This window comes from Medicago sativa, chromosome 3 (assembly GCF_051527215.1).
Source record: "Medicago sativa cultivar Bolivia chromosome 3, Bolivia_mono, whole genome shotgun sequence".
Classification (NCBI taxonomy): domain Eukaryota; kingdom Viridiplantae; phylum Streptophyta; class Magnoliopsida; order Fabales; family Fabaceae; genus Medicago; species Medicago sativa.
Window position 1 is genome coordinate 90,023,159 of NC_140751.1, and position 21,446 is coordinate 90,044,604.

Here is a 21,446-nt window from a genome sequence, read left to right on the forward strand (position 1 = left end):
TCCTTTGCCATTGACCACATGCGAAAAATATCAGTGTAGCTGTTAGACTTTGGATATTAGTTTGATTACCTCCTATTAAGTTATGACCTCTTAAAGTGTCTTACTTGTTGTGGGAGACTTGATGTTTGTTTGGTTATTTATGTTAGTTTTAAAAGGTGAATGGAGAATATTACAACACTTTATGTTGAATCGATCTATAATGATCTGTTTTCCCTAATGAATATGTTTGTTTAAAATTCAAAATAAATTAGGGGAAAATAGGTTACACAATTAAAAATCCACATAGAGTTGGGTATTATATGCTATGCAACAGAGTTGTCACCACAAATTTGTCCAAAAACCAGGCTATATGTAATTTCCATATATTATGTAATGGAGAGAGCATATTAAGTCAAGGCTGAGATATCATATACATTGATTAACTATTCATTTTCCAAGAGAAATTCTGAACTGTATAAAATTACTTGAAAGACAAGCTATATGATAAAGCTATCTCTTAATTAATCTTAATCCATCTTCTTCTCTGATAATTGGGGTTTGTTGAGAGACATAGATCGCTTATCTTCTGCACTCTTGGCATAAATCTCTCCTCTTTCTTGGAAATACCTCTCAAAAGCTCTTGGAAGGAACCTTGGTATCAAGAATACACATAGATTGATTGAGAAATAAGCCAAATTCGCCACGGCTAGACCCTTCCCAAACCAATACCATGCTGTGTCCTGCAGTATGCAACACCACTTGCAAATCATTCATCCTTTTCCATACACACACATACACATACATCTGAATTATATAAATAACAACATCTTTATATCTAATTAAACTAGGGATGGTCCTCATTTAAAAATAACGCGGACCCAACTTTCAAATTTATATAGTTTTTTATCTTAACCCGAAAGGCACCTAATAATCCAAGTAAAGTCTAACTAAAGTCAGGATCAAACTGAAGCGTTAACCTTAAATAAGCTTAAATTTAAGTAGAATTGCATCCGAGTTTGATCGCTGACTGAAATAGTCTTCGACCCAACTTCACCATACTTTACTTGGTCCAACTCCAATCAATCAGTTGAGCTTATCCCTATCTAAAACAATATTTGACCAGACTTTACTTAAGACTTTAAGTAACACTAAAAATCTAAAAGTGAATTTTAAGTAATTTTTACAATTAAAAACATACTTAACACTTAAACTAATATAGAACTAGAAAAAAAAAATTGACGAAATGAATTAGAGAAATGGAAATAAATGACCTGAAAGCGTGCATTGGCAGGCAAAGTCTTGTTGAGCCAAACATCATTGATCCAATCAATATCAACAAAGATCCTTCTAATAGTATAAATCATAGGAACCAAAGCTCTAACAGGTGGTGAAAATAGAGACAAACTGCTAATAATATTCTCAGTCAATATCTGAAAAGACAGCAAGAAAAGATGCGGTGTTGCAGAACGCACAGCATGTTGATCACCTCTTGCAAACCCTCCAAGAACATAAGCCAGTGGCAAAAACAACCCAATAGTTGTTCCAACAATAACATACATTCTGAACATGCTACTTCCTTTGAAAATCTCTTGTTGTTGTGAATTTGATGTAGTAGAAGGAGATGATGGAAATGCGTAACGTGCAAGTGCTAAGATGTATGCAGAGGCAAGAGCTGGAAAAACTAGATCAAGAAGTGGAACAAGACCACTTGCTGAGAAAACTAATATGAATGCAACAAGTTGAAGCTCTATTACACGTAGTGAACCCATCATTCCAGCTGCCGAAGGTGCTTCTGTTCGCTGGTTTGCTTTTGTGCCTGGAGTTTGTGGTGCTGTTTGTTCTGCATGCTGTGAAGGAGGAGGTGTTGCTACAGATACACCAGACATCTTCTTTTCACTGATCAAAGGTTAATTAATTAATAATTAGTTCCTGAGCTAGTGTAACACATTTTATTATGATAGCTAAATTTAAAAATATAATGCATATGCATGCATTTCAGAGACAATGACAATCATCACTTCAATATTCAAGATAGAAATTATTTGATAAGAAGACAATGCATTGTTACTTACCAGTGGAAGAAACCAAAAGGGTGATGAAAATAAGAAGAAAAATTCAGATTATTATTGCTGGGATTAAGAAAAGGAAAATAAGAAGAAAGATGTACGTTAGTTTTTACTTGCAAGTGAAAATGAAATGGTGAGAAGAGAAGAGGAAGAATTGTTGGTTGAAAAAAGAAAAGCGTTGGAGTAGGAGAGTTTGTGATGATCCAAAATTTGGTGAACAAAACATAAACCATTGGAACGTGTAATGTAGCATGCACGACACTTGTTTCTCTTCCATGTCCTCAATGACCTATGTTATGCACGTGTTACATTTTACGTCCATTTGATTTGATTTGGCGGAGACCTTGTAAGATATCAAAAATTAAAATAAGTGTTTGGATGGAAAATGGATAAGCATCTGTTTCATAGCAACATGTCCTTATCCTCATGACAAACATTTGCTCCCGTGAATTCTGCTCTGCCGACTCAACCTCACACTACAACATTAACATATATATCTCTTTCTCTTTTAATTTCAAATAACGATTTGGTACATTATCTTATTTTTTTTCCATGTTATTTTGATCTTTTAATCTGTTTGCATGACATTTTCAAGCTTCCCATCTAAAATTTATATGCAAATATAGATGAAGGACTATAAATTTGACGACTAAGAGCTCATACAAGAAAAAACTATAAATTTAAAGTTTGAAAATATATATTCAAATATATACAAATATACGAAATAGATCAAAATAACGTAAAAGAAAATGAAGGACGAGAAACTCTTGGGTGGACACAAGAATTTGGACCTTTTATTTGGTCACACACACATAAAAAGAAAAAAGTGGAAAAAATAACAATTAAATAATCATTAATTTTCAAATGATTTTAACATGTTCACTTTTTTGTGTGTGTGACCAAATAAAAGGTCCAAATCTTTGTGTCCACCCAAGAATTATTCATGAAGGACTAAATAATTACCTGAAATTAACTCGAGACCTTATCAATTAAAATGTCATGACTATTTTATTACAATTGGCTCCAACGGATTTAAACTAATTTTTTGAAATTTATTTATAAGGTCTAACTACAAACACCTTGTATAACTTTTTGTTTGAGGAAAAACTTTTATTTCTTAATATACCAATGTTTTTTAACATTTTTCACTACTGAACTTTTTCCATAACTTTTTGCAAACCATTTTATCAGGAAATAATTGGAATTCACAATAACTCTAGTAAGAAATTCATGAATCAAAATGTTAATATTAACGTGCAGTTTCAGAGCTTCGTGTGAAGAAAATACATTGATTCAAAATGGCTTACACACTCGAAGGAAGATCTAAATAATTCATGGATAAAGCATTTACAGCATATTATCCCTATTATAGATTAAACCTTAGAGCTAGCCAATAATACATCTATATATTTATGCCAAAAAAAAAATCGGCTTCTTTGATGCAGCCAAGCTGGTAAATCAACTGGTGCAATGCAATATTCTAGTAAACTCTTCCGAAAATGATGCTAGTATTGTCAACTGCAGATAGCTTCCACTGCAAGTTTCATTGATAGACCAGTACACGGTCGTTTTGAAATTGTCTTCAACAACTATGCTAGAATACGGATCATGACAATCTCCCTTAAGATTTTCCAGAAGGGGCTCCAGATACTTTACGTCTCACGAACGTAATCTTTGTTGGATCACCACCTTTCTCCTCAAAGATGACAAGAACATTTCCAGATGGCTTGAACCAAGATCGTGGAACATGATACCTGGTACATTACAAATACAAAATGTTTTATTATAACAAAAATTTAAGAAAAAAAATAGACTACAAAAGGAACTAAATCAATCATGACTGTAAAAGTGTACTGTGGATTCTAATTCACTAAAGAAATTGAGGACATACAGAACTTAATAAACTTTTAAATATTCATGAACATTCCTTATTAGTTAGATAAAGTTAAAGAATCCATGAAGGACCTATCCTGCATCATCAAATTCATCAATATGCACATATCTTTGTTGTTTTCTTGGCCCATTTCTGATAGTTTTGAACCATTTTAGTAAACATATCAAGGAAAAACTTTTTTGCACATAAAAAGGAAAAAACAGTGCATTTCAGCTCATCAATTATACTTGAATCATTATTGCCAGTAGTTTTACCATTTCTGTGAAGGCTCTCCACAACCAGTGTCACATTTATCTGGATTGAATTTGCCTCTGTAGTCACATTCTTGAACACAGTCTTCCTTCTTAAATTCACTTATCCTAGGCCAATATCTTCCAATTTCTTCTCCATTTAACCAGGCTAGACCTTTTCCCATATACAACATATCCAATCCAACTGGTTCATCCCCAGATGGAGCATCTACAATAGCCTGAAAGGCCAGGAAATTTCGTAGATACTTCAGCACAAGACCTCATACTAAACAAAAGATGCTTTGGTAATTTCCATCAGCGATGACGAAAATAAGAAAGGTATTACCTTGTACCATGTCAATGCCTGCCCTTTTGGTGGTTCTGAAGTTGATGTCCACTTCACACTATTCATCCCCTCTCCCTGGTATATACTCAGATGTTCTCCTTGTACTCCAATCTGAGAAGTCAAAAAAGAATGTGGTCAAAGGACAAAGGCTGATAAAAAAAAGTTTATTGTTCATGTTTTACACTACAATTGAGTGTCTTTAAAAGATTGAGAAGGTAATAGAAGCTTCAAATTTATAATGCAAGAGGAAAAGTACCTTGTATGTCCACGCATTAGAAGACAAGTCTATCGTCTTATTGTTGAGTCCAATAATCTTAACACTTGTTACTCCTGCCCCTATGAAGTCATAAAATGGTCCAGCAGTCTAAACACAATAAAAACAAAATGTAATAAGAGTTCAAATCATTTAAAGGGTATGAGAGAAATAGAAAACTGAGTTATTATAAGTGATAATTCTGAAGAAAAAAAATGTTCTAATTCTAGACAGTGCAAGTCACCTGCAAGCCAACGGTCAAGCTCAATATAGCGATTTCATTCTTCCCAGCCCTGAGAGAGATGGGGTTCTTAAAAGTAAATGCTGAATGTGAACCATTTCCAGTTCCAGTACCTAGAAGATGTTAAAATTATAAGAATAACATTTTGTTATAATGACGAATTCTAATTATTATCTTAAAACTTAAAAGAACTTAGATTTTATTTTATACATTTTTTTAGGATAAATAAAAATCCCGATAATTTCATTGTATTTCAGGGAGACAGCGAATGTCTATGTAGTTAACTCTTAGAAAATGATTTTATTTTTATAACACTTAATTTGCAAGGGAAAGATAATACAAAGGCCAAAAGAAAATAGGATCCGGAGGCATATGCTTAAGTTCATAATGATTGACAACTCTGATTTGATTACACGGTGATAATTGATAAACTGACAAATATAAAGCAAAGAAATTACTATCTACTAGAGGATAACCTTGATATTTCTGATTCACAAAAGCATGGAGAGTATGACCCTTGGATTCTATTAAAAGAGCTGGTTTGCTTCCTTTCTTTAGGAACTCCTCATTTGCATCAATAAGTATGCTGCGATCAACAGAAAAACGAGCTATAATTGACAGCATATTGACTTTAAATATACACATTGAAATAGAAAATGTTTCAATATTTCACCCCAGAAGCAAACAAAGGCTAGAAAATGTTCCAAATCATTTTATTATAGGGGGCTGCTAATTTACACCCACCCAAAAACATTAAGGAGTAAAATAGCACCCTACACCCACTTGCTTTTTACCAAAAAACCGTTGGCCACTATTTTGAATTAGTTTTACATAAAGAGTAACCATTGCCCAATATTATGGACTGATACTTTTCAATACTTTTAATTGTTCAATTTGTGTTCTTAACCATTTTGTATACTTAGACAAACCTTGTCGTATGCCACAGGTAATCAGTGGTATCTTTGGTAGTATTGATGTGGTCGACAAAGCCATTTTTGACAAAGTCGGCCTTCCCCCAGATCCCTGGATTCTCCTTGAATACATCCCATTTAAGTGTTTTTTGACCTTTATCTGATTGCTGCAAATGCTCTGGAATCATTGCAACTATGTTTGTCGGGGAAGAAACCTGTTGAATATTTCACGAATAAGTGCAAGGACTAAGGAAAGAAGTACATAAACAGGCGAATAGTCTAATTTTTTACACTTATTTAATCCCTTTAGTATTAAATTTAATATGATTAGAGTGAGCAGAAAATAGGAAACTAACACGAAAAACTTCTATAATAGAAAAAGATATGATTATCTTATAATGGCAATTTTTACATGATTTCAGTTTCATTGAGTTGCATCTAGTATAATTGTATAAACTGATGTAATTTTATACAGGTATAGACCAAACTCTGTTCTTATTCATGACCTGCAAAAATTGCATTACTTTTCAAGGAACTCAGAACTAAGCTTATGTTATCTTCAACAACACTGAAATTGTAAGTAATGCTGTAAATGCGACATGAATCCTTGATGTTTGTCTTGGTGAATCCTTATACATGATAAAGTTGCTTTGTTAAGGAAATATGTCAGTGGGAATGGGTGAATAAGAAACAGAGGTAACCGACCTTTGCAGTGTTGAACACAACATTCTTGCAATCCGGAAGAATGCTAACTGACCATGCTGGCAGGTGATACGATGCATTTCGAAATACCACTGTCTTATCATTTTTATCATCAACGTTAGAAATAAAGGCGGCACATGCTCCAGATGAGTCAGTATAGATATCAGCCTGCAATACAGTAATTAATCGCATCAGCCTATGCAGAAATTGCCAATAAAAGCAACAACACCTTTTCCCATCCATCCCTCACTTAACAAACTGGTTTTGTAGGGCTGAATTAAAATTTAGATGGTATCAGACTCTTGTGCGTGAGGAGTGTGTTGAGAGCCTCACATTGGATGTAACATGGCATGAAAAAGTGTTTATAAGTGGGAGGTATCCTCACCTTATAAACACTTTTTTTAGGTCATATTACATTCAATGCTGGACTCTAAGCATCCCAGAAAGTCTTTGTAGTAATTTTAACCATATTGTTGAAAAGGAGAGGAAAAAAATTAAATTTTTCAGAAACAGAAGAAGGGATGTGATGATAATATTTCTAAATTTAATTGTAAACAGGATGTCAAAGGATTTCCCCCGCAAGACAAGGTCTAAATGATAGAGCAAGCAACAATTCAAAATCTTATAAAATGTTCGAAAGAACAAAAAAAAAAACAATTAGAATTTGAATACTATCATTTGGATTGAATATGATGGAATTCACAACTAAACAAAAGACAATCTATTTGAACTAGCCATGAAAATTAAATGCTTAAGGGAAAGAAAATACCTCCACAGAAGGACCAAGGGAGATATTAACCGACTTTCCATAGAGCAATACATGCTCACATAGCTTAATAGCTTTGTGAAGTTCCTTAAGATGTCCCCATTTTGGAAGTCTAGGCAACCCTGTGGTTTTATGATATATTTATTATTCAGAAAACTTGAACATTAATTCTAAGGACTTTCAAAATATACAGTTAAGAGACATGTAGATGAATAGTATTACACAATATAAGAACTTCTGTTTAGATGACTTACCATACTCATCTATGGGAGCATCATAGTCATAACTTGTGGTAATGAATGGACCACCGGCTGTACGGCCAAAATTTGTTCCCCCGTGATACTAACACACATAAGGATCATACAAAGTGGTCAGCATAAGAAAAATTAAAACTAGAATATGGCATACCATTTGGATAAATGTATTTTTTGAATGGTAGGTCCGAATACAATAAGATGTATAGCTTGCAAAACCATGATTTTAAAAAAGAAAAAGAAACATCTGTACCATGTAGTAATTATTAAGGCTTCCACCTTTCTGGAAGAAACGAGCAACAGAAAAAGCAACATCTTCTGCTGGCCTGTGAGGATCTCTGCCCCCGAAAGTCTTAAACCTTAACATAGTAGACAATCCCATAGGAGAATAATATTAATATGAGATACATTCCCTATTGTAATTGTAAAATAAAAATAAAATATTAAACCTTTGTACCCTTTTCACTGCTATAACCTAGGGAGGGGGAAGATGGGTAAATGAAAGTGCCGTAACAGTTTAGTCTCTAGTCTTTTGCAGAAGCAGAAAATTTAAAAAAACATTAACTATTATTGGCAATGGTAAATAATTGCTAAAACTAGCATAAATAATTTTCAGCTTTACTTATCAGTGAAAAAGGGGTGAAGAATATTTCTGAATTATGCCCATCAGATAAGAGAACTATTGGCAGACACTCACCATAAGTACCCCCACGAGTCATGGGAGATACATTATCACATGGTGAAATGAACATTTTGATGCAAAATATGGATAATGGGAGAAAATGTTTAGATTGAATTCAACATACCATCCAGGCCAGTTCTCAGTCCACATTTTGGGCCTCTTTGGAGAGGTAGGTGTAAATTGGTCACAGTAGAATGAGTTGCAAGTATCAATCTGCAAAAGAAAACATTTACTAAAAATAAAATAAAATTTAAGAATTTTGAAGCATGTGTAATGATTCAAGATAACGCATATTATGACTAATAATCCAAAATCCTAAATATTCAACATTGTTTAAACAAGCACTAGGAATCTATGTTTAATTCACATTTGCAATGTAATAACTACTTCAAAAAATGGTCATCTTACCACAGGATCTGGAGCATCCCACTGTTGGCACATTATCCAAGGGACGCTTGTATTTTGAGAAACAGCCATTTTTGCAGCCCATAAGGCATATTTCTTACCATCCTCTTTATAATAGTTTTCGTAGTATCCATATTCATTTTCTATCTGCAATTTTGTGAAGATGGTAGATAAAGTCGTCAAAACATATTTAAGGACAATGTAGACAACCGTATGGAATGAAAGCTACTGAAAAACAGATGTTCATTGCAAATCCATGTGACAAACTTCTACAAACTTGGTTATACTTGCCTGGGATAAGATTATGGGACCCCCTTGGGAGGCAAAAAGCTTCTCTTTCTTCATAAGGTTCACTATGTATGTGGTAAATTTCTCCATATGATACTGAACATCAAGGAAGAGCAACAAAGTTAGAGTGTTCATTTACTCCAAATAATAAACAAAAATGGATAGCATTTAGTAATTTGAACCTTATCATGAGTTACTTATAATTCAAAGTCCTACATTCATATTACATACCATAAAAGGCTGATTGTAAGTTCTGAATACAGTGCCTGGAATATAATGCAGCCATACTGGTACTCCACTGCAATATACAAATTATGGTTAAAAATTTGAAAAAGTAATCAACAATTGATTCTTCCATATTTTTATGATAACTATGTTATAGGTACTGAGTATCCATCCTTGTTTAACAATGACTAATCTCCGTCAAAAAACCTTTTGGGCACATAAGGTGGATCTCCTCTTTGCAAGAGTTAAGGATCAAAGTCAAATTGCTTAAGGTGCCCGAGTCTCTTACCACTCGGACTAACCACTCAAGTTACACTTATGTTGAATTCTATTTTTATACCATCTCTCCTACAATAGTTCCTTCCAGAGCCTAGAAAAAAAAAATAATATTTAGAAAGAGACCCAAAATTCCATTCTGCAGCAACAAATGGGCCGATTCGGAGAATCAAGTACATTCCAGCATCTTGAACAACCTTTGCAAACTGGACCAGATCGAATCGTCCTCCAAAGTAATACTACAAAGTTCACAGTTTAAAGTTAAATTTAAGATTGTAAATAGAAATAGAAGCATCTTGCAACAAACTGACAAGTAGTGCATTAATTTAAATGAGTTAATGTTACTTACATTTCCTGGAGAAAGTTCATGGCCATTCCAGAAAACATAGGTTTCAATGACATCTATTCCACCTTCCTTTGCTGTTTGAATAAGACCAGGCCACATCTATAGCATAAATAATTACACAGTAAGAATGAGTGAATAATAATATGATAAAGGTAAAGAAATAGTAGGTGTATGAGATGAGTGAAGAAGTACTGACAGCAGGAACACTACGAGGGTAATGAATGGAAGCAGAGATAAGAAGCTTGCGTTGGCCATCAATGATGAGGGAGCGACCGTCGTAGCTGACGTTACTACCGACACCACCATATACCAAAGTGAATGTGAGGGAAGTTGAAACCAAACACAAAATGAAACACAAGTTCATTTTCAAGTGTGAATGTGATTTGGTGTTTTGTTTTGTGAGTGTTGGTTGGGTTTTAATAGCAACAAGTGCCAAGCTCAAACTGGTTAGTGTTACTAAGTGAGCACGTGTTACTGTGTGTATTATAGATAGATAGATACCTGCTTTTCTTGCTATTTTTGGTCACAGTAACCGGTTCGGTTCGGACACAGATATTGCCAGCTAGTGTACAACTACAATACAATTTCTTTACCTTTTCTATTTAATTAATTTTTTTTAGATAGACGAGATCATAAAGTTATTAAAAACTCATATGCAAAAATGAAAAATTCAGAATAAAAAGAGTCTAATTTACGTAATTTTACCATTTTGTAATTTAATATTAGTAGAAGAACCTTGTTGACTGTTTTTAAAAGAGTCTTCCTTGTCAACAACAACTTTGTTTTTTTTTTCAATCAGAAGACTCGGATTAGTAACTTTTCTCCAAAATTTTATGTTAAAAAGATAATTAAAGATTTTCTTTACTTTATTGTTTTCGAGAATAGAAATCGTAGAGAACCTTCAATCCAATTTTGACTTGTGTCCGCAGAAGATAGTATGGGGCAAGACCAGTGAGTGTGTGCATAATTAATTTATCATGGATCCAACGTATCTCTGTTCTTCAACAACCTGACCAATGTTTGCGCAACTCATACTGCCCCACGTTCATATGTTTTTATCTCTAATGGAATTTACTAGTAATAAATTTCATTTATATGGCTCGTCTGGGTAAAACATTTTACATGTAAAACCAATTACACCTCTATCTAGGCATTTGTGGGGATACTTTAGTGTGCTTTGGTTTTTCAATATGAACGAGTAGGGGCGTTGCCAGGAACCTGGGTCAGGGGGTTCAGACTTTTGAACTTTGATATATATATATATACTAGTGTGTTAACCCGTGCAATGCACGGGCGCTAGGCTATTTTTTTTAGTCTCTAAACTATATTATATGTTTTTCAATATTTTTCCTTAAGAAATTTTTGTCTTGTGTTTTGGTTTTTTTTTGTTACATATTTTTTAAAAGAAAAGTATTTAGTTCATATTTTTTTTTATGTATCAGAACCAAATATTAGTCTTGTGTTTTTTTTTTATGTATCAATGAAAAATATTTGTCCCGTGTTTTTTTTCTTTCTATTTATCAATGACACATGTATATCTCATGTTTTTTAATGCTTCAGTGACAAAGATTTATCCCATCATTTTTTTTCTTCATATTTATCAGTGATGAATATGTATCTCATTTTTTTTTGTCAAAAAAAAATGTATCTCATTTTTTATATATCATTGAAAAATACTTCCCCACAGTTTATATTTTTATATTTTATATTTATTAGTGACAAATACTTGTCTCGTTTTTTATGGATCAATGATAAATATTTATCCCGTGTCTTTTCTATTCATCAATGACAACTATTTGTCTCTTGATTTTGGTAGCTATGATGGATTTTTGTGCTTTGCGTTTTTCAATATTTTTTAGTAATAAACTTTCGTTATGTGCTTTTTTTTAAAAAAATATTTTTTTCAAAGAAAAGTGTTTGTTTCAGATTATTTTATGTATCAAGATCAAATATTAGTCTTGTATTTTTTTTATGTATCAGTGACAAATATTTTTCTCATATTTTTTTCTATTCATCAATGAAAATTATTTGTCGCGAGATTTTTGTACCAATGATGAATTTATGTGTTGTGCTTTTTTCAATATTTTTCCCTAACAAATTTTAGTCATGTCCTTTTTTCGAACATATTTACAAAGAAAAGTACTTTTTTCATTTTTTGTTGTATCAGGAACAAATATTAGTCTTGGATTTTTTATGTATCGATGACAAATATTTGTCCCGTGCTTTTTATATTTATCAATGACCAATAATTATCTCATATTTTTTAAGCATCACCGGCAAATATTTATCCCATGATATTTTTTTTCTTCATAATTATCAATGTTAAATATGAGTCTCATATTTTAACATGTATTAGTCTCATATTTTATTTATTTATCATGTATTAATCTCATGTATTTTTTTCCTTCAAAAAAAATTATTAAATGGATTACTCATAGATTCAATTCAACTTTTTTTTCTTAAAAAAAAAAAAGATTCAATTCAACTTATCCTCACTCATTTTCAATTTGAATTTGGTTTAAGCAGTGGAAGAAACTGAAATTCAAAATTTATGTTATTTTTTTGTGGGAAAAAATTTATGTTATTTTTTATTTAAAAAAATGTATGTTATTTTTCTTAAAATAAAGTTGAGGTTTCTAAGAAAAATAATTATAAGTCAACATATCCTTATTTGTTAATACAAACCAAGGAAATGCAATCGATGTTATGTTTTTTTATTTTTTTATTTTTAACCTATAATTGCTCAAGTCGAATAATTTTTACGATGTCATGTATTTTGTGACCCTGCATGTGAAAATAATAAAAAAAAATACTCATATAACATATTAATCTTTTATAAATGACGAAAGCATAAGAGTATTATAATATAAAATTTTAAAAACTCACATAGTTATCCATTAAAATTAAATGAATTGTCATTGGTTTTTCAGTGTTAGTTGAATCACTTGATGTCCTTCGGAAAGAAAGGAATTCAATGTCCTTAGGAAAGAAAGGAATTCTATAAGAATGATTGAGTGGTTCTAAATCGTAGAGTATGAAAACTATTTATAACGCGAGTGGTAGACAAATTTGTGGTAGACAAATTTACGTTGAGGTAGAAATTGTATAGTGATTAAATTAAATTTTAGGTCAACGAAATTTTACTGTGGCATTTCTATGATAAAAAAATTGATTTAAAAATTCATTCTTTTTTATTGTGTCATTAATTAGGCATATGTATTTTTTTTTTACAATAATTAGGCATATGTATGTTAATTGTATGACGAATGACTTTGATCTGTCCTTTCTTCTACCAAAGAAAAAAAAAAGGTTCAAGAACAGTTTCAAGATAGAAAAAATTCATTATTTTTAATGTGAATTTAATAGGCATAGTCAACTATATGAATGTCTTGCTACAACAAAAATTTACGGCTACATTTAACAAAAATAATTAATCACATGTTAATGTGATTTTATTAGGCACATGTCAACATATGATTCTCTTTCTATAAATAAAAAATTGTTGTGATTTTTTGTAGAATAAATGTTCTGATCCTGTAAAAAAAAATGATATTATGATTTTGTTTTTTTCCGTCTATAATTACTTATGCTATTTTCTTTCAAAAAAAATTACTTATGATATTTGGTAGTAAATACATTTTACTACCTATTTTAGGTCAACTATAAGTTAGAATCCAAAATAACTTTTAAATAGTAACTCAATCCTTGACATTAAAAATGTAATTAATCAAATTATTTGTAGGTTAGGTGCAAAAGAAGATTTGCTTTTAGCTTTTGTAACCAAAAAACAAAGAAAAGATGATTTGCTTGACAAAAAAGGTACAAAAGAATATCTTGTGAAAACAAAATAAAGGAAGGATAATCAGTCCTTCGTAGGTTATGAAAAACTCCAAGGGAATACAATTAGTCTTTTTTTTTTCTTCCTCAAAAAATCAATTAGTCTTTTTTTATGTTTTATACTTAGTTTTGAAAGTTATCAACATATTACTGTCGTAGACCAAATATAATACAATATCAAACATATAATTTGGGGTACGTAAAAAGTAAAATTTATTTAAGTTTGTGTCTGTTTACATGAGTTGGACATGTAATTACATTATTTTCTTGATCCATAGTTGTCAGAACACCATCAAAAATGTATTCATCTTCAACCTCAACTTTAGCTAGCATTCCGATTATATCTTAAAAATTTATACAAACTTACGATATCAAAAATATTTTAGATCATATTATTGTGTTATAACACACCGACGCTTTATAAACGACGACAGTTTATCAGAATCATAATATAAAATATAAAAAACTCACATAGTTATTCATCAAAATCAAATGGATGGTCAATGGTTTCTCAGAGTTATTCGAATCGGTTGATTTCCATAGCCCGACAATTCTAGCAAAAAAAATCATTTACTTTTGTTGTTGTTAATTCGAATGAGAGAATCATAGTTGAGAGCCATTATCAAAGAAGGAATTAGATAAGAATGGTTAAGCGGAATGGTACAAAATGATTGAGTATGAAAAGTACTTAGAGCATGAAAACTTACTATTGTCATCTAAATGGCAACATAAAAGCAATTTTAATGTGAAATCAATATACTGCAGTCAACGCTATTATAATGGAGAAAAAATTCGTTTGAATAATTACATTTCGTCTGAATAATTACATGGAGAAAAAAAATTCAATTCTATTATAATGTGTATTTATTAGGCATGTATATATGTCAAGGTTATATCAATTTCGAAATGGCTATCTATGAGAAATACAATTATTAGGTGAATGGTTTCCTCCTACATCTAGTTTGATTTGAATGCCTTGCCAAAATACGACACCTGGCATTTGATTTTTTTAGTAAACTTTAGAATGCCAAGTGGATTCCTCATTTTTACCATTCTAAATTGTATGTATAGAGGATATATATATATATATATATATATATATATATATATATATATATATATATTTGAAATTGTTGAATAATCGGCTCATTATAAATGTTTTTTTTTTTACAAAAGCTCATTATAAATGTTGTTATTTTGAAAATTTATCTTAAATATTTATTAATATTTTATGTATGTATATGGAAAAAATTATGAAATTTTTTTATATGATAAATATATAAGTGCTAGAATACATAATTTAAATATAGTAAGTAGAATTTACTTACCTTACAAGATTTATTTATAACTTGTGAAAATATGTCTTATATACAAGTTTGAGCAATACTTTTCGTTTGGGCTCATTTGGTATAGTGGTAAGGATTAGTGCAATTTCATTGAACTTCAGCTGTTCGATTCCCACAATTGCGGTTTAATTAAAATGTTATGTTTTGTATTTAATTCAATTCAACACTTTAATTATGGAGATGGAGACCTGATAGGCTGATAGGTTCAAAAGAGGTGCAAGGACTAAATGTCAGGGGGTTCACTTGTTGAGGCAAAATCCCAAATTAATTTTAAAGATAATAAACCAATATGATTAAAGAATTAATGGACTTTGATTATTTCCTTGGTATTTAACTTGTGCTCTTGAGTGTTTTACCAAGACAGGAACAAAGTTTAAATCATACCAAGAAACAAGAAATCAAAGGACATTTGAATTCAAGATCTAACACTGAGATCAGAATGTTGCTCAGAGATCAGAATGTTCGCACATGAGATCAGAAGGTTGCTTCTATACAAGCCCAGAATCTCAAGAACATGGATCAAGGTCATGCAAGGCACATGTGACATAAATAAATGTCAAGAGAAGTACTTCTGCATGGATCAATCAAGCAATAAAGGCATATACAAGGAAGCAATAAAGGCATATACAAGGATTATGTCAAAAAGGATACTTTATGTTCATTTAAGACTATGAACATTAAAGTCCTAGGAATATTCCACAAGGGAATATCATCCTAGATGTTATATTTACTGCTCTTCATTGTGTTTCACTATTAGGATTTGATTACATCAAATGGTAGTCTTACAAATCATCCTAAGTGAAACAAATGGAACATTCTGATGATCAGAATGTTCAGCTCAACACATGCTTACCTCATGAACAGTACAGTAGGTAAAAAGCAAAAAGCCAAAGCAAATCAAATTTGTCTTGCTCAATGAGAGACAGACACGCATGAGAGTTGGTACAGTACAAGGACCACACAATCTCTCAAAGCATGTTGTTTTATCTTGGTTTTCGGGTGTCAAACATTGATTAAGTTTGAACCTTTTAAACCGGTGATATCTTATTTTTTCTTGGGAAAGGAAAAAGTAAGCAAAACCCTTGAGAATCGAGGTCCGGGAGTTGTTTTCGCTACGGGAAGGTGTTAGGCACCCATAACGACTATAGTATCCTATAGGAACCGTCTTTAATTTCTACGCGCGCGCTTCATTTTTAAATGCTATTTTGAAAATGTTTATTAAACCTAAGAATATTCTAAGTGAAGAATTGGAGGGAGAAGAATGTTTTTGAATTTTTATTTTAGTTGAATTGAAGGAATTTTGTTCCTTGCCTACGTACCCGTTTAAGGGATCAAATCCACCGTAGTTCTCTTCCAAAAATGTTTTTGTTTTTGTTGGTTGATTTTAAGTTTGAAAATGGGATTTTGAAGAATAGAAAGGGGCCTCAAGGGCATGAGATTGTAAAAAGTGGGGTTGAATTAGTCATTTGCAAAAGAAGTCAAATATGATTATTTTTCATTGAAATTTGATTAAGAAAATGAAAAAGGAAAATTCAATGGGATTTTGATCCCAAGGTTTATTTTGAAAATAGTTTGAGTGAAGTTTGTTCAAGTTTTTTGGAAAATTGATTTTTCTAAGTATGAGTCCTAGGCATACATCTAAAGCATACAATCCTAAACATACATCTAAACATGCATATTCTAGCTATATACCTAAAGTGGCGTGTGTGTATGTGTCGGTGCTTGTGTCGGTGTACATTATTAGAGTCCATTGTCCTTATTACATCATGCCCTAGTTTACATTCTATGGTCTTGCAAGAAATTTAAATTGCATAAAGGAAAATATTACAAAACTCCTAAGTGCTACATTCTAAGTCTTGGTACAAATTAAATTGCAAGAAAATAAAGAGGGAAAAAATATAAGAAGGAGATGAAATGCTCATGGATGAATGAAACATGAAATGAAAGGGTTAGTAGCACAAATGATATGGGATACTAGTATTAAAAAGCATAGTAAAGCTATTGTAACTTGCAAGAGAAGTAAACTAATCAAAACTTGATAAAAGGTGTTAAAAGAGCTTGGAATTCAATGTAAAGCTTAGGCAAAATCAACACTTAGGCTCTCATAATATTGGAGGAGTTTGAGATGGCCTATTTCAAGAGGGCCAACATGAGAATCTAGAGTTTTAACTATGCCAAAAATTTACAAGATTTTCAAGCCTTTTATGCAATTTTATTTTGCAAGAGACTTTTCATTTTTCACAATGTAAAGGATCCACAAGGTTCACTCAAACAAAACAGCAAGTATATACCAAAAATAAAGGACAAAATCATTCCAAAAAATTACATGTCCAAGACTACAATTATGTGCCACAATCCTAGCTCAAAGCTACATCACAATTTCTCAAAGAAATATTAACAAACAAATAAGCTACAAGTAAGAAAGGCTACATATGATCTTGAAGTGAACTTTGGCATGAAACCACATCTTAAATGATAGGTTTCAAGTGCTAGAGTTACTACAAGAAACAATGCACCAACACCTAAGATTTTTAACAAAGATTTTACCAAGAATTAAAGCATTTGGACTAACAAGTACAAGAATATTTTCCTTATACCTCTAATCAAAATTCAACACAAAACAGTATCAAGATTCACCAAAAAACATAGGAAAATTATCAGAAAATTATTTGGAATTCTTTTAAGGATTTTTAGGTCAAGCAAGGGTGCACATAGCAATTTTTACAGCAAAAAACGCAGAAACGGGGGGGTGCGTGCATCAAAATGCCACACAGGCCATGGCAGTTGGGCCTTGGGGCAGGCTGGGTCGGTCTGACCCGTATCCAACTGGACCGGGTTTGCAGGCCTATAAAAGGCTGAAAACCGGTCCAAGCCCCCACTTTTCCTTGACCTTTCTCTCTCTAAGACTTAAACACTCTCCTCTCTCTCTGTAACTATGCCGATCGGAGAAGATGGATTGGCCGTCGGAAAATTGCTCCGACGTGGTGGTTGGCCGTGGCCGCCGCCGTGTCGGAGCCCAAACCTTATGTTTTTTGAAACAAAATACACCGACGTGACCGTCTCTTTCTTCTCTATCCTTTTCTAAGTTCAGAATTTCCAAACAAACAACATATAGCCCTAGATCTAAACCAATAGATTCGAAATTTTTTAACAAAGGCATGGATGAATGGCAAAACATGAAATATTGACGAAGAGGAGGAAGGAAGAACGAAATACCTCTGGTCTTGGATCTATGAACACGAAATTGTGACGGAGAGTTTCGAAATTTCGTCCTTCTCTCCTTCGTATCCTTCTTCACGTTCCTTGATTCTGCTTGGCTTAACGCAGCTTCGAGTGATTCGTGATGAAAGGATTTGCAATCTTGATTGTTGTTGCCTTTAGATTCGTCCTTCTTGCTCTTTTGTTATGTCGATTTGAGATTGTTTGTGACGGAATTGGATTTGTGAGTTCAGATTCTAGGGAATCTGTGTGATTCTGATTGTGGTTTGATGAATTTGTTGTTGTAATCCATGACAGATTGCGGTGGTTTGTGAGTTGGTTACGGTGGTTTGTGAGTTGGTTACGGTGGTTCTGGATTCGGTTATGGAGGAGCTTGTTGAAGTTCTTGATGAACTTCAAGCAAGTTCTTCAGATTCCTAGTGTTTGATCTGTTTTGGGAGGAGAGAGAAACGTGATTGTGTTGTTGATGATGTGTAAAGAAGTGAATGGATCTGTGATGAGTTGGCCTTTTATAGGCTGACACATGTATGGACTGGACCAATAGACTGTTGACACATGGCACTGGACTTAACAAACTTCCTATGGACAAATGAAAAGCTGACACGTGGCACCTGGACTAATGACTTGGACAATTAAGGACTAAAATGCAAATTTTAGGAATTTAGGACTAAAAAAAATAAAAAGTAAAAATAAAATGAATTAAAATTGGTAATTGGAAAATAACGTAAAGTGAAACGATTAAAATTGACAAAACGGACTAAAACGAACCAATGGCCTAAATGAGGTACTTTAAAGTAACCTCTCTCTGCCGAAATTTCGTGTGAAATGACCAAAATGCCCCTGGGGTTAAAACGACTAAAAATGACTCAGACGCAATTTTTAAAATGATTTTTAACATGGAATTAAAGCAAGAGCTTATACCAGCAAAATTAAAAGACTCAGAGACAATTTTAAGAGTTTAAACAGAGTTTTGGCACATGAAAAGACTAAAATGCCCCCAGGGGCAAAACTGACTCAAAATGACCTAAAATGCAATTTTTGCAATGGATTTTGACATAGAATGAAACAGAGACTTATTCAAACTAAATGAAAAGGCTCAAACAAATTTTTAAAAGACTGCAAGAAATTTTGACATAGTAAATGACTAAAATACCCTTGTATGTGAATTTTGCAAGTAATATTGAAATAAAATGCAGAGAAAGATGCCATTGATCAGAGTCAGTTCAAATGGCTTGAAATGCAAGAAAAGAAGAATTGGATAAGTATTTTTAGGTCCAAAATTAGGGTATAACACATGTGTATGAAGATGCATAATCCCACTATATCCTCCTGCACCAAGTTCCAAGGCAGATCTGGGAACTGAACTTTCTGAAGTATGAAGAAAAGTCCATACTTTGGTTATTGCCCAGAAATTCATATGAAAAGCATATGACACGCCCAGAACTTTATATGTTCATTCATACATGATGAACCCAGATGAAGAACATGATGAACCCAGATGAAGATCATCATGAACGCAACAACATTCTGAAGTTCATCAGAGATCAGAATGTTTGCCCAGAATTTCAAGTAAAAGCTTGTGGGACCCAGGACACATGGCATAACACCATTGGACACCCCACAACGACTATATGAGCCCAAGGACTCTATAAATACAGTTCAAAGGCTCAGCATTACTTGCACCTTGCCAAAGCATTCAAATAAACAACTTGAAGATTGTTTAAAAGCTCTTGCAACAGAAATTGATCAATCACTAAGGCTTTCATTTACTTAGTGCAAATCAATACTCTTTGTTATCTCTTGCAAAGATAACTTCTCTTCCCCCTCCTCTGTTTGATTCTCAAACATTCAAACTCCACACAAATTGCAAAGCATACAAGAAAACAACTTGATTTTGTTTGAAGCTTTTGCAAACTGAAATTGATCAATGACTAAGGCTTTCATTACTTAGTGCAAATCAATACTCTCTGTTATCTCCAAGATAACTTCTTCTTCTTTCTTCTTCTGTTTGTTTCTCAAACATTCAAACTCCAAACATCTTGTAAAGTCTCATCTAGCTTTAGGGGTACTAAAGTGTTAGTTTGAGCTGAAGGTGCAAAGTCTAAATGGGTAACGTAGCAAGAAGAAAAGAAAGTCTCATCTAGCTTTAGAGGTGCTAAAGTGTTAGTTTGAGCTGAAGGTGCAAAGTCTAAGTGGGTAACTTAGCAAGAAGAAAAGAAAGTCTCATCTAGCTTTAGAGGTGCTAAAGTGTTAGTTTGAGCAGAAGGTGTAAAAGTCTAAGTGGGTAACTTAGCAACAAGGTGCAAGCCTGCTGAGGCTAAGAAAATATAGAGGTGTAAGTGTTCAGCTGAACACATATTGTAAAGTGCAGAATTTGAGAGGTTATCTCAAACATCATAGTGGAAACTCTCACAAGATTGTGAGGAGTGGACTAACCCACATTGGGGGAACCACTATAAACTTCTGTGTGTTCTTTCTCTTCCCTTTACTCTTTAAATACAGTATACACTACACACACACACAACACAGTTACTTGATTAAATCAGTTTCTGCATAATCTGCACAGGAATGTCAGAACGTTCTGAAGTCAGAAAGTTAACTTAACTATTCCAAGTAAACCACTTGAGAATCATTTTAAGATGCAGGTTAATTTTTAAAAGGGTCACAATTCAAACCCCCCTTCCTTGTGACTATTTTATCCACTTCATCAATATGGCAATAACATAGATAATTGGGCAAAAATTATGAAATTGAGGGGGTTTAGTTGAATCCCCTGGGCCGCACCTAGCTCCGCCCCTGTGAACGAGTATCTCTACACATAATTAGATAGACCGATCTCTCAAACGATTTCATTTTAATAAATTTCATTTACTAATCCCTTCAGCTGGGTAGTTGGATTACAAAGAATAAATCAGGATCCGTTCTTAGCTTGGAAGTGGTTCCTGGCTAAGTGCCCTGCTAGTCCCTGTTCTCTCTATGAGTGGGAGGTGCAGCCCGTCCTGTGCTTGATTCGGTAGGGTTTTGTGGTGGTAGCTTTCCTGGGGCTGCTTGCGGGGGTGGATGGGGTTGTATCTCCCCTTCCTTCCCGGTGTGGCTGTCGGGCTTTTCCTGTTGTTCTTTGTGCTTGCAGGTGTTTGCTGGGCTTATTGCAGCGGTTGGCTGTCGGCTTTTTGGTGCTGT

The 21,446-nt window shown here is 33.0% G+C and overlaps 1 protein-coding gene and 1 pseudogene across 3 annotated transcripts; both read right to left on the reverse strand.

Moving 5' to 3' along the window:
* Positions 1 to 328: 328 nt before the first annotated feature.
* Positions 329 to 2,305, reverse strand: LOC146941751 (uncharacterized). Of its 2 annotated transcripts, XR_015032482.1 has the most exons (4): positions 2,052 to 2,305; positions 1,251 to 1,875; positions 957 to 1,082; positions 580 to 719 (listed from the first exon to the last, which is right to left on the reverse strand). XR_015032482.1 is itself a non-coding variant. In XM_085755584.1 (3 exons), exons 1-3 carry the CDS (start codon positions 2,276 to 2,278, stop codon positions 507 to 509), a joined length of 1,065 nt encoding a protein of 354 aa, XP_085611710.1. In that variant the 5' UTR covers positions 2,279 to 2,293; the 3' UTR covers positions 329 to 506. The 2 variants fall into 2 exon arrangements, 1 of the variants encoding a protein (XP_085611710.1); XM_085755584.1 differs by lacking the exon at positions 957 to 1,082 and having other exon boundaries at positions 329 to 719; positions 2,052 to 2,293.
* A 983-nt stretch (positions 2,306 to 3,288) lies between these two features.
* On the reverse strand, positions 3,289 to 10,252 carry LOC146941752 (beta-galactosidase 10-like; annotated as a pseudogene). The gene is made up of 18 exons (XR_015032483.1): positions 10,061 to 10,252; positions 9,868 to 9,963; positions 9,645 to 9,757; positions 9,249 to 9,315; positions 9,021 to 9,113; positions 8,733 to 8,876; positions 8,449 to 8,537; positions 7,896 to 8,001; positions 7,643 to 7,730; positions 7,392 to 7,510; positions 6,626 to 6,790; positions 5,939 to 6,135; positions 5,486 to 5,595; positions 5,013 to 5,122; positions 4,772 to 4,879; positions 4,516 to 4,626; positions 4,194 to 4,408; positions 3,289 to 3,799 (listed from the first exon to the last, which is right to left on the reverse strand). The product of XR_015032483.1 is annotated as a beta-galactosidase 10-like (transcript).
* Positions 10,253 to 21,446: the final 11,194 nt, after the last annotated feature.